Below are 15,523 nucleotides of genomic sequence, written 5' to 3' on the forward strand. Positions count from 1 at the left end.
AGCCTCCCTGGGGGTGGGCATTATCCCAGTCACCTAACGGAGAAGGAGGTCCAGGTGCCCTGCAGGAGGCTCCAGCCAGAGCCATGTGGCAGGGAAGGTGGGATATGGCCATGCACTTTCCCACCAGAGGGCCCCCCTTCCCAGGCCACGTTGGGTGGGACCCTGACACTTAGATAACAGGGTGTCACACTGAGTTGCTGTTTGTGTAACCTGCTGTGCACAACCGCTGGAGACCCTCTGCGTGGGAACTGGAAATAGGCAGATATTTGTACAGATGTCAACAATCTGAAATTAAGTCCATGCTGATGGAAGTACAGTGTTTTCTCAAGGGCGTGGCTTCCCTTGAGGGTTATGTGTAGCCCAGCATAGGGTCGGCCCGTGGTTTGAGGAGGACCTGCCAATGTGTGGTGACACAGGCCACCCTGGTAGGGAGTGTGTGTGTGTGTGTGTGTGTGTGTGTGTGTGTGTGTGTGTGGCTGCCCAAAGAGCCAGTGCTGGGGGGAGCTGGGACAATCTGCAGAGGCCTCAGATTCTAAGCTGAGGACCTGGCCTTTCTCCCTTGGGGGATGAGGAGCCAGTCCGGCAGAGGGGAGGAGGAAGAGTGGGAGTGGGTAGACAGGGAGGGCTAAGCCAGCCTGCGGTCCAGGCGGGTGAGGTGGGGGCAACAGCTGGGGCTGGGGAGGGGAGCACCCTCAGGATGGGGGGCCTGCCTGGATGTTGGCGGTTTCACAGGACAGACCACAGATGAAAATGCAGATCACAGGGCTCAGCCCAGAGAAAGCCGCTCAGGTTCCAGAATCTGGTGCTGGCTCCTTCTGTGTTCTTCCCCCGCTCCCTTTGCCACCCTCAGCCCTGCTGTTTGCGGTCCACCTGCCCCTGTGAGGGTCTGCAGGGCCATCCCATAGCCCTTCCACCTGTGCATGTGGGGTAGGGTGTCATGTACCCATTTTCCAGGGAAGGAAACCGAGGCTCCAGAGGGTGGAGGGGAGGACTCTGGAGACCCTCAAGCACAACCTCTCTGTTGCACCAATGGAGAAACTGAGGCGGGGAGGGAGAATCTCAGCACTCTCCAGCTGAGTGGCAGAAGTGCATGCAGCCCACCTGTGCTGCCAGGTTTGCACCCTGAGTCCCAGCTCCCAGGCACACCTGGCAGTGGCGGGGGGCGTGTGTGTGGTGTCAGGTGGGGACCCCACGCTTCTCTAGCCATGTTCAAAACCACCAGTGGGGAAGAAGTGCAGCCCACAGATGCCAGCCTCTTCTTCATGTGAAATCTCTGCCTTTTTCATATCTAATGAACACGTTTCAAACACGGCAAGCATCTCTCGACGCAGCCAAGTTTGTTTTGACAGGAGTGGCATATCTCCGGGATGCGGCCTCTTTAATCAGCCTCCGCTTTGAGGTCCCACGTCCTCCTCTGATATCCACCCGGTTTGAAATCCGGGAGTTCTAGGCAAAGATGTGGGGAAGGTCGGGGTTTGTTAGGCTCCTGTTTCTTTCTTTTTTTTTTTTTTTTAATTTTTTTTTTTTAGGCTCCTGTTTCATATGCCAGCTCCATCCCCCAATGCAGGGAGTGAGGGTGGGGGCTGGCTGGGAGCTGGTGGGTCCAAGGACCCGATGGGATCCAGCCTCTGCTAGAAGGGGCCTCAGACCCTGAGCATCTCCGGAGTCTGTGCTACCGCTTTGTCCGCAGTGCCCCAGGCCCCCTTGGGGCAGGACTAGGGGCTGAGCTGGGTGAGGCCTTCAGGGGGCCCCTCCTCCTGTCAGCTTCTCCCACTCTTCCCCAGAATCTTTGCTCCCCTGGGGCTTGGGGATACATTCTCCAGGGCCTGCTGCAAGCTTGGAATTTCTTTGAAGTGTCTCATTTTATCTTGAAAACTTATGCAAGTTGTGGGTTATGCTTCGTAATGTTTGAATATGTGTTGTCGGTAAGGAAACCGGGTTTTATAGACTTACTCCCAGGAATAGATGGCAAAACAGGAAGAGATGCTTCCCCCTGGCACTAGCTGAGCACCCCAGCTTTAAGACTCACACACGGGGTCCAGGGGACTGGAGAATGTACCTAGGGGTGGGGACAGGCCAAATCTCCCTCAGTTAATGCTTCATAAATTCCTTTGTTTCACAGGTGTCTGAGCTTCTGAAAGCATGTCAGTGGGGAAGGCTTTGCCCAGCTCCTCAGACGATGACACATGTCACCGTCTCCCGGGAGCTTGCCAGAGAGGCAGTGTCCTAGCACCAGCCCTGGACATTCTGAGCCCACAGGTCTAGAGGGTGGGCCAGGTCCAGATTTCTAACAGGCTCCTCCAAGCAATTCAGCTGCAGCTTCCGGTCAGTCCAGCCTTTCTCTGTGTCCTTCTAGACACTTCCCGGGACTGGCAACGCACTCCTTCCTGATGGGCGCACTCCTGGGAGGGCCCAGCACAACATCAAGGGTCAGTTAGCATTGGATGCAGAAGGACAGATAAAGGGATGGGGCAGATGGGTGGATGAACACACGACGGATAGGCAGACTGATGGATGGGTAGATAAGCAGACAGTAGATGCTGGGTGGGTGGATGGATGGATGGACAGACGGATAGAGGGGTGGATGGATGGAGGGTTGGATGGACAGATGGTTGGAGGGAGGGATGGATAGAGGGATGGGGGGATGGAAGGATGGATGGACAGATGGATGGGTAGAGGGATGGGTGGGTGGCACTGCAGCCCTGTATCTTAGGAGAAGGTCCACATCACCTTTGGGTGTTTGCCTTTCTTGCACTGTGGAAACTGGGGCAAAAGCAGAAAGAGCCCCAGGAAGGTTGAAGGTTGGGTAGAACATGAGGGACAGGGGGTAGTGGTGCTCCCTGACCTTTCTTTTCCTCCTGTAGAGGCCCTGGTGGGTCTAAAGTGAGCAAAGGACAAGACTGAGGGTGGCGAGAGGCATCAGGGCGAGCCCAAGGGGCAGGGGTAGGGGTTCAGGGTGGCCAGCAATGGACACTACTGTCCCTCGCTGACAATGGAACCTCTGACCTCCTTCTGCAGCATCCTGAGTGCTTGAGTCAGTTACAGTCTGGTCTGAGAGCTGTTTGGGTTCCATCCTGTGGTTTCCATGTAACAAGACATCCGTTTCCTACTTACCTATTCCTTTTGCTCTCTCATGACCAGAATATACAAAGGGGTTTCTACTTGAAGTTGCAGTTTGTTTACAGAATCCCACATGGATCTGTAAGCTGCCTGACAGCTTTCTGCTGAGTAGCAGTTAGCCAGGCGATAGGATGACACATCTTTCCTCCATGTATTTAAGTGATGGTTGGTGTCCACATAGAGCAACAGTCAGGTAGTCCTCTTGGGTAGTACATCAAGTAGATGGTGTTTAGGCTGCAAGAAAATGGTGTTAACAGTGGTAAGATGGGACAGAGTCATGGACCCAGTGAGTAGGTGCTTAGAAGGTGCCCCCCATGACCCAGTCATGGGCAGGGCACTGGGACCCTTTGGTACCTGAGATCCTGCCGCAGGGTGCTCAGGCCCAGAGCAGGGCTTTCCACCTCCATTCACAGCCTCTACAAGTTGGCCGTTAACCATTCCTCACCTGTCTCTAATGAAATGAGAAACACAAGAAGGTAATAAAAATTTCAAACAGCTTAACTTTTCAATGTAAAGGACTGTCCTTGATTTTGAGATTATGGGTTTTTCCACTTATTCTGATGTTCAACTGTCTTCTCTTTTTTTTTTTTAATTTTATTATTTATTCATGAGAATACACAGAGAGGAGACAGAGAGAGAGGCAGAGGCACAGGTGGAGAGAGAAGCAGGCTCCATGCAGGGAGCCCGACGTGGGACTCGATCCCGGGTCTCCAGGGTCACGCCCTGGGATGAAGGCAGGCGCTGAACCGCTGAGCCACCCGGGCTGTCCTGTCTTCTCTTTTTAAAATCATAATGACACCATTAAAGGATAGTTGGCAGGTTGTTTTCTTTTTTAAAAGATTTTATTTATTTATTCATGAGAGACACAGAGAGAGCGAGAGAGAGGCAGAGACACAGACCAAGGGAGAAGCAGGCTCCATGCAGGGAACCCGACGTGGGACTCGATCCCAGGACTCCAGGATCACGCCCTGGGCTGCAGGTGGTGCTAAACCTCTGCGCCACCAGGGCTGCCCTCCCTCTGCTTTTTTATTTCAGATAATGACATACATACGGAACTTGTTCTTGATAAAAATGGAATCAGATAGGGGGATCCCTGGGTGGCTCAGCGGTTTAGCGCCTGCCTTTGGCCCAGGGCGTGATCCTGGAGTCCCGGGACTGAGTCCCGCGTCGGGCTCCCTGCATGGAGCCTGCTTCTCCCTCCTCCTGTGTCTCGGCCTCTCTCTCCCTCTCTCTGTGTATCTCATGAATGAATAAATAAAATCTTAAAAAAAAAACTCACTAACCTAAAAAAAAAACCAAGAATGGAATCAGATAGCATGTGCTCTTCTGTGCTTGGCTGCCTTCGCTCAGCATCGTGTCTGAGATCAGTCCATTTTGCAGTGTACGTCTGGGGCAGGCTCTTGTTTGTTGCTGTGTATTATTCCGTTGCGTGAATAGGCCACAGGATCAATGTGTCCATTCAACTGTTGATTGGCATTTGTTTCCAGTTTCCGGCTCTCATGAATAAGATCATGTCTCTTGATGGACAGAAGGGCTCATTTTTCTGGGGCACCTCCCTGGGGGGTGCCACCTGCCAGGCTGTGGTGTCGGCAGTATTTGCAGCTACGGTAGATCCCACGGAAGATGGTTTTCCCAGGTTGGCGTACCTTGTTTGGTCCCCATCGGCAATGCACGAGGCTCCAGTTGCTGCACACGTCACTACGCTTGGTTTATAGCAGCCTTTCTGACTTTAACCACCCAGGAAGGCGGGCGGTCGTAACTCACTGTGCTTTTAATTTGTCATCACGGCCGCCCCATGACGAATGAGAAAAACATCATTTCCTGTGCTTATTGGCCACTTGGATGTTCTCCTTTGTGAAGTGCCCTTTCAAGTCATTTGCAAATTTGAGGGAGGGGATTGTTTGTCTTTGACTTAACGATTTACTGAAAATACATTCTGTGTATGGGGCCATTGTTGGGTGTATGGACGGAGACTTTTCTCCCAGCCTGGGACTTGCCTCTCGACTCTGAATGGTTTTCTGGGGGAACTGAAGTTCCTAATTTTAATGAAGTCCAGATTATCAGTCTTCTCTGGTTACGCTCTTTGCTGTCCTTGGCTTAAGAAATCTTGGCCAACCCCAAGTCTGGATGTGTTGATCAGTGCCAGCCAAGGGCGGAGGCTAAGAGTTCTCTTTCTGGAGCCTAAAGATCTGGGTTTGAACCTCAGCCCTGCCGCATTTCTGAGCCTCCCTTTCCCCATCTGTAAAGTGGGTTTGCCTCATTGGGGGACTGTTAAGAACACAGGTGAGCTAACACATGTGATGCACTTGGTCAGCGTTAACAGGGGTTGGTTTTCTCCCCCCACTCTTGAGACTTCTCTGGACTCTTCTGGGGCTTAAGCACTCACCTAAAAGGACAATTGATCAGTTGCTTCCCAGGGCCCCGCCATCATATCCCACTCCCTTGGACACGTATCCCCAGCTGCCCAACCCCCAGACCAATTGTCAGGTCTGGGGAGGTCCCTGTACCCAGGGGCTTTTAGTGCCCTACCCAGGGTGGGAGCTATGACTGAGCAGGGGACAGGAGAGGAAGACCGAGGCCCCATCTCCCAGCCCCCATGCCTTCCCCTCCCCCTCACAGCCTTCCCTGCACAGAGCATAAGCACCCACCCACCTCCTCCGTGTATTTCAGTGGGGACACCTTACTACATGTCACCAGAGAGGATTCATGAGAACGGCTACAACTTCAAGTCTGACATCTGGTCTCTGGGCTGTTTGCTGTACGAGGTGAGTGTCTGGCTTGCAGCTTAGCGGCACTCAGCGGGGTGTGCATGGCAGGGACCCAGCCAGGGCAGGGCCTTAGGCCTCACCCCCCACCTCCCCACCCCTGGCTCAATATGGGGACGCAGGGCTGTGTGACATCCACCTATGACTTTGGCACCATCTGGGTCCTGTCCTTCACCCCACACAGCCCAACGTCTGCCTGATTAATGACGTCAGGCTGGAGGAGATGGTTAGAGGCAGAGGAGTGGCAAACTGGGTGCCACGTCACCTTTGGCAGCTGCCACTTGCAGAGGGAAACAGACCAAAAACAGGGTTGAGTGTCTGCCTGTGTGATGGAGGGGGCACAGGCAGGGGGTCTGGCTCCCCAGCATCAGGCCTCATGCGGGGCCTTGGGGACAGAGGGGGTCGGCTCTGGCCCGTGCTTCTGATACACTTCGCACAGAGGGTGTCTGCGCTCTCCCGGGCCCAGCCACAGGGTTCCACTAAAGACCGCGTCCCCTCCCCTGAGCTGTGGAAGGGAGCCACCAGATGGCCATTTCCAGATCTGGGGGCCCGTCTGGATGGCGGGACGGGAATATTTCTGAGTCTTGGCAGGCGCAGGCAGGAGACGACAGGAAGAGATTCTGACCGGCCACCCTGGAGGTCCGGGAGCACAAGCCGTTCTTAGGCCGTGAAGCTGTTGCAGCCGCCAGTGGGGGAGGGAGCCCCGAGCCCTCCAGTATTTTCGAGCTGTTGGCCACAGCCCCCAGCACCCTGGCCTGGACCACCTAGTGCCGGGCGGCTCTGGGATTCTGCACTGTCCCCGTCCCCGTCCAGATAAATGAAAGAACAGATGCGGAGGCTTTGAAAAAATCCTCCGAGGCCCTGAGACCCCTAGCATGGTTTGCTTTTAAAATTGGAACCTTGATTATTTTTCTGCTTTCCCTGGAGCTGACTGGAGCCTATGTGGGGTCTGGTTTGGAGCAGATAAGAGACTCGTGATCAAGCTGATGCAGCTTGTAACTGCCAGGGCGGCGCCGCTCGAGATAGTGCTGAGGGGCCCACCGGGGGCATTTGGGGGGCACAGGGACTGTTGACTCGGAATTAAGCTCAACGGTCCTCGGGTATAAACGTAAGGAATGAGCTGCCCACTGCTGATCCGCATCAGGACTCTAGGGGTGCCTGTAGCTGGGTCCCCTCCCTGCATTACTGAGCAAGTCTCTGAGGTCAAAACCCATCCCTTTGCAAGGTTTAAGCTTCACAGCATCTCTCCTGCTGGAAAGAGCAGATATTTTGTTTTAAAGAAGTGGCCTAGTGGTTAGAGAGGAAGCCAAGTAGCATCTGTGGCTGGACACCACCCCCCCCCCCGAGGTTAGTAGTGTCAGGGACTCTCAGCGTCATTTTGGAGGTCTTGTGGGGGAAGTCAGGCCCTGACAGTCAGAGATGGGGAGCAGACCTGCTTTTCAGGACCCCAGAGGGCATCTCTTGTGGGAGGAATTCTTTTAATGGCCACCAAACAGGAGTAGCTGGGGTGAAGTGGTATCCACCTGGTGGCTGCAGTGGATCGGGGAGTGCAGAGCAGTTCCTGGCCCCCTCGGGTGCAAGAGGGCTGAGTTGTGTATCCTTCTGCTGTCCCCGTCTCTCCCCACAGCCTAGCTGGTGTGGGGTTTGGGAGTCCGGAGTGGTTGGGCCGGGGGATGGTCTTTAGCAACAAGAGAAAGAGAGGACAGTCGGAAGGATCCTCAGCGAGGATGACGGGAAAGAGACCTGCCTGCAGCGTGTCCCAGGTGCCTGCATGGTCGGAGTAGCCCCAAGGGTTTGTGTGGTGTGGTTTTGCCTAGAATGAAGTAAAACCAGGTGGGCAGACCTCCAGAGTCACACAGAACCTCTGGTATTTGTGTCTGTCATCTGGGATGAACCCTGACTTCCGGGTCCCTACAGCCATCTCTCCCAAGTACAGCCTCGGCTTCGGGTGAACGGCTCGGCCACCAGGGCTGCCCAGGCCAGTGACAGAGCTGAGTCCAGGCCGTGCACCAGCCAAGCCCTGCCCCCTGCACTGGCTGGGGTCTGAGGAGGGGATTCCACACACACACACACACACACACACACACACACACACACCCCACTAACTGGGCATTGTCCACCCTGTGTCAGTCCTCAGGGAGGGGGACTGCCATCCCTAGTCTCCGCAGGGCTAAGCAGACGCCTCCAGTGGAGCCGGGGTCCAGGTGGGCAATTTTGAACCATGGTGTGTACATGTACACACACGTGCGTGTAGGTAGCTCGCTTGGCGGCAGTAGTTCCCGAACGGAGCCTGGCTCAGAGCAGGCCCTCCGGCATTCCAGGCCGGTCACTGATGCTTGTGGCCACCCCGTCGCTGCCATGAGCTGCTGACTGGGCGTGGGCCGACTGGTGGGCATCTGCCACCCACCTCTGGCAGCAAGGAGCCCACAACTGCCACATTTCCCTTGTTGCTTTGGCCCTTGGGAAATCAAAGTGCCGCTTGGCCTCCATCTCCATCTCTGGAGAACTCAGCCTCGTACCCCTGCTCTCGTGCATAGGGTCCCCAGTCCAGATGGTCTGGCCCTCTTATTTTTCCATCCCTGGTTTGGGATTTCAGGAAGCTGCTTCCTGTCTGTGTGAACCCGGATGGCCTCTGAGCATAAGCAGACCGCGGGCCGCCCCGAGTGCGAGCCAGGGTGTGGCGGCGGCCACCCCTCTCCCCGGGGCCCAGGGGCGGCAGCTGGCTCCCTGCGCTTGTGCCAGGCCCTGTGCAGCCTTTGTCTGGGCTCTGGGGGGCCGTCCTCGCGTCTCCAGCTGCAGCCCCGAAAGCTGCGTGGCGGGTGTGCAGGCAGAGCTCACAGCCTGGGCTCCCCAGCACCGGGCCCGGGTGCGGCTGAGCTGCTCTGTCCGTTGGCAGCCTGTGGGGGCGATCAGCTTGCAGCCAGGGTGGGGCTGGCGGTGAGAAGTCCTCAGAATCAGCCACGTCCTTCCTCCGTGCACCGGCGTCCTCGGCGATGGGTGGCACTGACCTAAACCAGACGGCTCGGGCCTCTCGCAGGTGAGGGCTGGCGAGGCCGCCAAGGCCCCCGACCCTGCAGGAAGTGGGTGCTACCCCCACAGACAGGGAGGGAGATGCATCTGGACCCAGGGTTTGGTAATTGGAAGGAAACATCCCACAGACACGACTAGAGCTTCCACTACTCGGCCTGTGGTGTGTCCCCGAAGCACCGGCCTGAAGAACCGTCCCAGACGCTCCCACCCACACGCCTGCCTGCTCCGGACCACATCTGAGGAGGAGCCCACCCGAGCCAGGGCGACCTGCGGCCTGAAGTGACAGCACAGAGCCAGAGAAAACCTGCCCTGTGTGGACAGGCCTGCCCCGGCACAGCCTCAAGTCTCGAAAGTGCCCCGTGCTCGTTTCCTCTGCTACAACAGGTTGCCACAGAGCTGACAGCTTCGTACAGCATAAAAGTGCTTACCGTTCTGAGGGCCGCAAGTCCAAAATCTGTGCTAGTGGACAGAAGGCAAGATGCTGGCAGGGTTTGGTTCCTTCTGCAGGTTCCAGAGAGAATCCCGTTCCTTGCCTTTTCCATGGAAAATGGGGAGGTTCCGGGTGCTCCTTGGCTCATGACCCCTTCCTCCTCTGTAGTCACTCTGCCTCAGCCTCCCTCTTACAAGGACACTTGTGATTACACTTAGGACCCACCTGGACCACCCAGCACTCTCTCCCACGTGGGGTCGTTAACTTGATCACACCTGCTGAATCCTTTTTACCATTGAAGATAACACGCTCACAGGCTTCACGGATGAAGATACAGGCAGCTCTGGGGGGCTTCGGTCAGCCCACCCCCATCCCTTGGGCAGCCAGGGGTCTGCTGAGAACCTCCTGAGCTCACCCAAAGATGTTAATGTTGACTGGTGGCTAGTGAGTGGCCACAAAACACTTTACCTGCCTCGTGCGCCCCGGAGGGTGGGTGCCAAGTGGGATCTGTCGGGAAGAGGTCACCATCTGGAGAAACAGGCCAGATGGCTCAGCAGCTGGGAGCAGCACTGCCCCCAGAGAATCACACCAGGCCGGTCCCAGCCTTGTCATAAGGGAGAAAGCAGACTCAGGGAGGCGGAGTGACTCCCCAGGGTCTCATAACAAGGAAGTGGCCAAGATGGGCACTGGTCCCCAGGCTGCCTGTCAGAGCCCACCCTCTGCGGACAGGCCCTGGCCAGAGGCAGGGCAGGACGTGCGGGCCTTCCCGAGCCGGCGGGGAGGGGCGGGCAGTCCCCCTCTCCCTGGTGACTCCGTGCTTGGGGGGGCCTAAGTGCCGTGGAGAAGGGGCTGTGGGCCCCAGCCCAGAGTCCCAGGGGAGGAAGGCCAGGTTGTGGGGAGTCCTAAGCCACTGCAGCGCCCCCCTCTGTGGTGGGAGCCCGCCCCCCAGCAGAGATGCTGGAGCTTGGCCCTGTCAGAAGGCCCAGGACTTTGTTTTCATTACCCAGCACGCCTCATGGGGGCACCCAGTGTGCCAGCTCCGCAGTTTTATTTACATGAGAGCTCAGCTCTGAGCATGGAGCCGAAGGAATTGGCTTGTCCAGCACCAGCCCCAGGATCCTCGGCAGGGAACCTTCTCACAGCAGCCTTGGGGGACTGGACCCAGCAAGAAAGCAGTGAGGGACACAGACTAAGGGCTGCCCGCCCCTAGTACAGGAACCTGTTTGGAATTCTGGCTCTACCCAGAGAAAGGTGTGGTACCCTTTGGCTCGTGGGGGAGCAGGGCTGCAGACCCCTTGGTGCCTGGCTTCTGGGTGCAGCCTTCACTCTGGGGTGGGCTTTGGAGATCCTAGGTGACAGGGCGGCTGTCTGAGGCCCCAACAGGGCAGGAGTCAACAGCAGTTGCTGTCACCTCTCAAGTCAGAGTCCCCTCCTCCCTCTGCCATCTCAGATCACACACCAGTTTCCCTGAGCCCTCCTGGCAGGGCCAGGCGCCCGCACTCTCCCACTTTCCTGGCTGGGTGTCATCCCGATAATGCCAGAGAAGAAAAGTTCTGTATTTGAGGAGCAGCGCTGAGCGCCACAGCCCTTGGCAGTTCGAACGAGGCAGACGGGATCGGCCCCACAGTCCCCTTCCGCGGCAACCGGGCAGAGGCGGGCGGTCGTCTGGTGCGGGTGCGAGGATCTCGTCATTCGGGGTAATCGTGCTAATCCCAGCACCTCAAGCGGCCCCAGAGGTTCCGTCACAGCCCAGCGCCCTGATCTGGGTGGAAGGCCCACGGCCGGCAGCAGGAGGGGCAACGGGCAGGTCTCTGCTGCCACCAGAACCTGCCTGGTGGGTGGAGAAGCCGCAGTCATCGAGGGGAGGGGGGCTCCCCGGGCAGGTCCCTCTGCGGACCCTGTTGAGGACAGCACGGGCACGTGCCGGAGGGCGGGGGGAACGCTTTCAAGGGGATGGTGGTCCGGGGCTCGCCCCCTGCCCATCTGCGGGGCCCTTTTGGAGTCCCAAATGGCAAGGTGTGTGCAGATCCGAAGGGCTTGCTGAAAGGATTAGTCAGTCTCCCTCCCGGGCCCGACTCGTGAAGAAACCAGGGCCGACGTTTTAAATGTTCTCTCTACTCTGAACAGAAACACTTTCCAGGAAAACCCATCTTAATCGTCCAGCCACGACTCGGAGGGCACTCCGATCACCCCCAGGTGACCGCCCTGGAGCCTCAGCTGCTCTCCACTGTGGCAACAGATGGCCTTTTGAAGCTGTCCAATTAACCCTTTGCACCCGAGGCTCTCACTTGAACTATTGCAAATGCATCTCCTGCGTGATGCCGTTCTGCACCCTGGTAAAGCCAGCTCCCCGCCAGGCCGGTGGGACCCGCAGCGGGCAGGGCTCCACGCGCTCGGCCTTCCCTGCCAAGTGCCAGGGCCACTCCCTGCAGCCTGCCTGCAAGTATGGGTTTCCCAATCGTCCTCGAACGGGTTGGAGTCCCTGGTCATGGGAGGAAGGGTGACGGGGAGCACTGAGGCTGTCCCTGAACGCCCATCTGAAAGCACCTGGGCCACAGGTGGTTTTCCGGGCTGACTCCTGGGCCTGGGTCAGAGAAACCACAGAGTCTCCGGGCCGCACTGTGCCGTGTCCCTGAAGGCCTTCCAGAAACCCAAGGATGCTGCCCGGGGGCCCTCCCAGAGAAGGCAGGCCCTGCTCTTGGGGCCCCCAGAGCCGTCCACAGAGGCCAACAGAGGCTGGGGACAGACAGCGGCACTAAAGCTGGTGGGCACCCGTAAACCCCGCCCCGCGGGCTCCACCCCGCCTTGGGATGGGGCTTGCTGGCCCGCCCGCTGCGGTCGCCCACTGCCCCCTCACAGCCAGAGCCCCAGAACCCCTGGCCAAAGAGTCTGTGCGGAGTGGCCTGGGCAGCCCGGCTCCTCGAAGGGAACCAAGGCCAGACAGACAGGCAGGCACAGTTACCCGACGGCACTTCATTAGCAGGAGGCGTTGGGCCATCTTTTGGCAGCAGGCAACAGTGAGCGGGAGTGACAAGAAGTACTTGAATCCCATTACGGATTAATCAGCAGATGGGGCCGGCAGGCACTGTGCTGGGCTGCTACTCGGCTGCTGGACACAGCCGCCCCAGAGCTCCCGCGAACCCCGAGTAGCGCTGGGTGTGACGGGGCAGGGGCCGGGTCCCCTCCAGACAGGGGAAGCCTGGTAGTTCCCCGACTGGGGAAGACCCCACTGGGCCACCATCTCGTCGTCTCCTTTCCCAGGACCCCAAGGTGGAGCCGTGCCAAGTGGCCTCATCACGGGTGGCCACAGCCCAGCTTGTGGCGCCTCCTGTGCCAGTGAGGCCTCACTGCGACCCTGCAGGTGGAGATTTCCCATTTTACGGACTAAGAAACCAGAGGCCAGACGCACAGCAAGAGAATACAGAACTGGGAATTGGGCCGGCTGTGGCTGGCTGCAGAACCAGGGGCTGGCTGCCCTCCCGCCCCGGAGCTTCTGTGATGCACAGGGTCCCGGGCCCCTGCTTCTGGGCTGGCCAGGTGGCCGGCCTTCTTACTCACCTGCCTCCCCGATGGTGTCTGGGCATCTCGCTTCTCCGGGACACCAGCCGCTGCCCTGAATTGCAGGCCTTTGGAGAGCAGCTCTGGAGTGGGCTAATGCAGACAGCAGAATGAGAACCAAAAATGAAATGCCTCACCTCACCTCCCCACCCCCAAAATGCTAGTCCTTGGGTAATTTCCTAAATGTATGACTTAGACATCCTCTCCTGGGTGTCTTTGGAATTGCTTCTTAGAAATAGAAGACAATGCAGCAGAGAGAGCCTGCTGGGCCCAGGCACGCATCCCAGCGAGCAGAGCCTGTTCCCCCATCTGCTGTGTGCACCACCAGGACCGGCCCTCGAGCGCTGGGGCGTGAGGTGGGCTGTGCCTGCATCTCCCTCTCCTTCCTCGTGGCCTTTAAAGTTTGGTCTCTGAAACCTTGTGCTCTTTAACTTGCTTGTGACAAGGATTGTGTTAAAACTGCTACTTTGTTGCATCCCAGCTCCCCCAGAGTTTTGAGGAAATCCTGCTGGGCAGGCTCAGCAAGGACCAGGGAAGGAGTGTCCCTTTCACCCCTGGACCCTGAGGCTGCGCACTCCTGTTTCTCACCCGTCCCCCCCCCCTTACAGATGGCAGCTCTCCAGAGCCCCTTCTACGGAGATAAAATGAACCTCTTCTCCCTCTGCCAGAAGATCGAGCAATGTGACTACCCGCCTCTCCCTGGAGAACATTACTCTGAGAAGGTGAGTTTGCTGCCACCAGGCCTGGGGAGCCTGGTGGCCAGCAGTGGCTGGAGAGGAGAGGGATTTCCAAAATGCCACGGCTGTGGGGTTGAGCTTGGGTTCACTTAATTGGGTGGAGAAAGGAAGGAAGATTTCTGGGAAAGTCACTTGGGGCAGGCCAGGGCGGGGAGTAGATTAATTTTGCTAGAGGTTTCACAGACACCAGGGTGCCCCCCCCCCCCAGCAGTCTGTGGCCAGCCCACTGGCACGGAAACCAGGAGGAGCTGGCCAGTGAGGCCCCATTGGCACACTTCTGCCCATTTGGCTCCCAACCCCGGTGCTCGAGTGCAAGGCTCACTGCTGCAGGTCCCAGATACGGGCTCCCTGTGGTGTCAGACAACAGGAACCAGACGCCGCCGAGGCAGGAGGTGGTGGGGCCCGGGCTCGCCCCAGACCCCCGCTGGCTGCCAATCCACGCCCAGGAAACCATGGCGAGAGCAGACGGCTCTCCTTGCTGTCGCGGACTTAAGTCACACCTTGGGCTTTTACCTTCAACGTTCTACTTTGGGTACCAGGGCTCTGGACACAGGCTGATGGGTCTGGCGCTGGGTCCATGCCGGCTACTAGCTGTCTTTTCGTGTCCCTCCCTCAGTTCCATCTTCTTGAATATAGGGCTAATATTTCACCTTCGTGGATAAAATGTGCAGATGGTAGGTTTACAATACAGCCTGGCCAAGAGTGTAGACATGTGTATATCTACGTACTCCCTTCCCTCTTCTTGGGGGAGTTGCCAAACTTTTGAGTCGCAGTCCCCTCAGCTGTAACATGAGGATAACCTAGAGGTGACCTCCCGAGGTCAGTGTAAGGATTAAATAATACATGTGACGGACGTGCTCAGTTCGGCACCAGGCGAACATTTACCCCAATGCCACCAAAAGTAGACACCACGTGCAACAAAGGGCCTGGCTCAGGGTAAATGCTCTGTGCCAGCTATCATCGTTCTTTCTGTCAGGGGCAACACTAGCAGATGTGAAGGGGACTCTGAGACCTCCCCACCGTGCAAGGACCACAGGCCACAGTATCCTGATAATGGCTCACATTTACGAGCCATTTAAGGCTCAGTAACTTAAGGTTAAGGTAACCTGCCCAAGGTGATGTAAATCACAGGTGGTGAAGGCAGGATTTGAACCCAGTGATTCTGCACCCAGCCACTGTGCCATCCTGGTTTTTGTTGTTGTTGTTGTTTTTTTTAAGATTTTATTTATTCATTAATAAGAAACAGAGAGAGGCAGAGGCAGAGGGAGAAGCAGGCTCCTTGCACGAAGTCCGATGCAGGACTCGATCCTGGGACCGCGGGATCACACCATGAGCCAAAGGCAAGTGCTCAACTGCTGAGGCACCCAGGTGTCCCTGCCGTCCTATTTCTTGACAGCTCTTCATAGCCGGTTGTTCAGTTGGGCTGAGGTGCCATCTGCGTAGCTTGCTACAGTCCCCAGTCCTGAAGGCTCCGAAGGCTCTGGAAGGAGCAGCTCTCGTCCACCAGGGGCTTGGGCTGCAGAGACCAGGTCTTCCAAAGAGCTCTAATGCTGTGTCCAGGCAGGCCAACCAGAAGGGTCATCAGCTCCCTTTCTGTTGGCAGCCTTCGTACTTAATGCCACACTTACTGGCTCTGCAGACTCGCAGAGGACAAAGGTCAAGTAATAGATTTCTTCACCAAGTTAATAGTTGCATTTGGTTTTTCTTTTCTCATTTTTTCAATTTGGAAATCTGTACTATTTAGAAGCAGCTTGGACTTGGAGCAAATCAAAACTTTGCTTGTCTCCTACCCATACATGGGAACTGTAATCTCTGCCCTACAGAGAGGCTGAAATGAAGTGAATCTGGGTAAAGCCCTCAGCCCCCTTCTCCCCTGAGTCAGT

The 15,523-nt window shown here is 57.0% G+C and overlaps 1 protein-coding gene across 5 annotated transcripts in view; it reads left to right on the forward strand.

Moving 5' to 3' along the window:
* The window catches only part of NEK6 (NIMA related kinase 6), an 83,257-nt gene that overhangs the window by 64,735 nt on the left and 2,999 nt on the right, over positions 1-15,523 (forward strand). For all 5 annotated transcript variants that reach the window (XM_072777873.1, XM_072777869.1, XM_072777870.1 and 2 more), the window contains 2 exons: positions 5,791-5,885; positions 13,512-13,625. In XM_072777873.1, coding sequence (XP_072633974.1) covers positions 5,791-5,885; positions 13,512-13,625 — 209 coding nt within the window. The remainder of the gene's footprint in view (positions 1-5,790; positions 5,886-13,511; positions 13,626-15,523) is intronic.

The sequence above is a fragment of the Canis lupus genome, chromosome 16 (assembly GCF_048164855.1).
Source record: "Canis lupus baileyi chromosome 16, mCanLup2.hap1, whole genome shotgun sequence".
NCBI classification, from domain to species: Eukaryota; Metazoa; Chordata; class Mammalia; order Carnivora; family Canidae; genus Canis; species Canis lupus.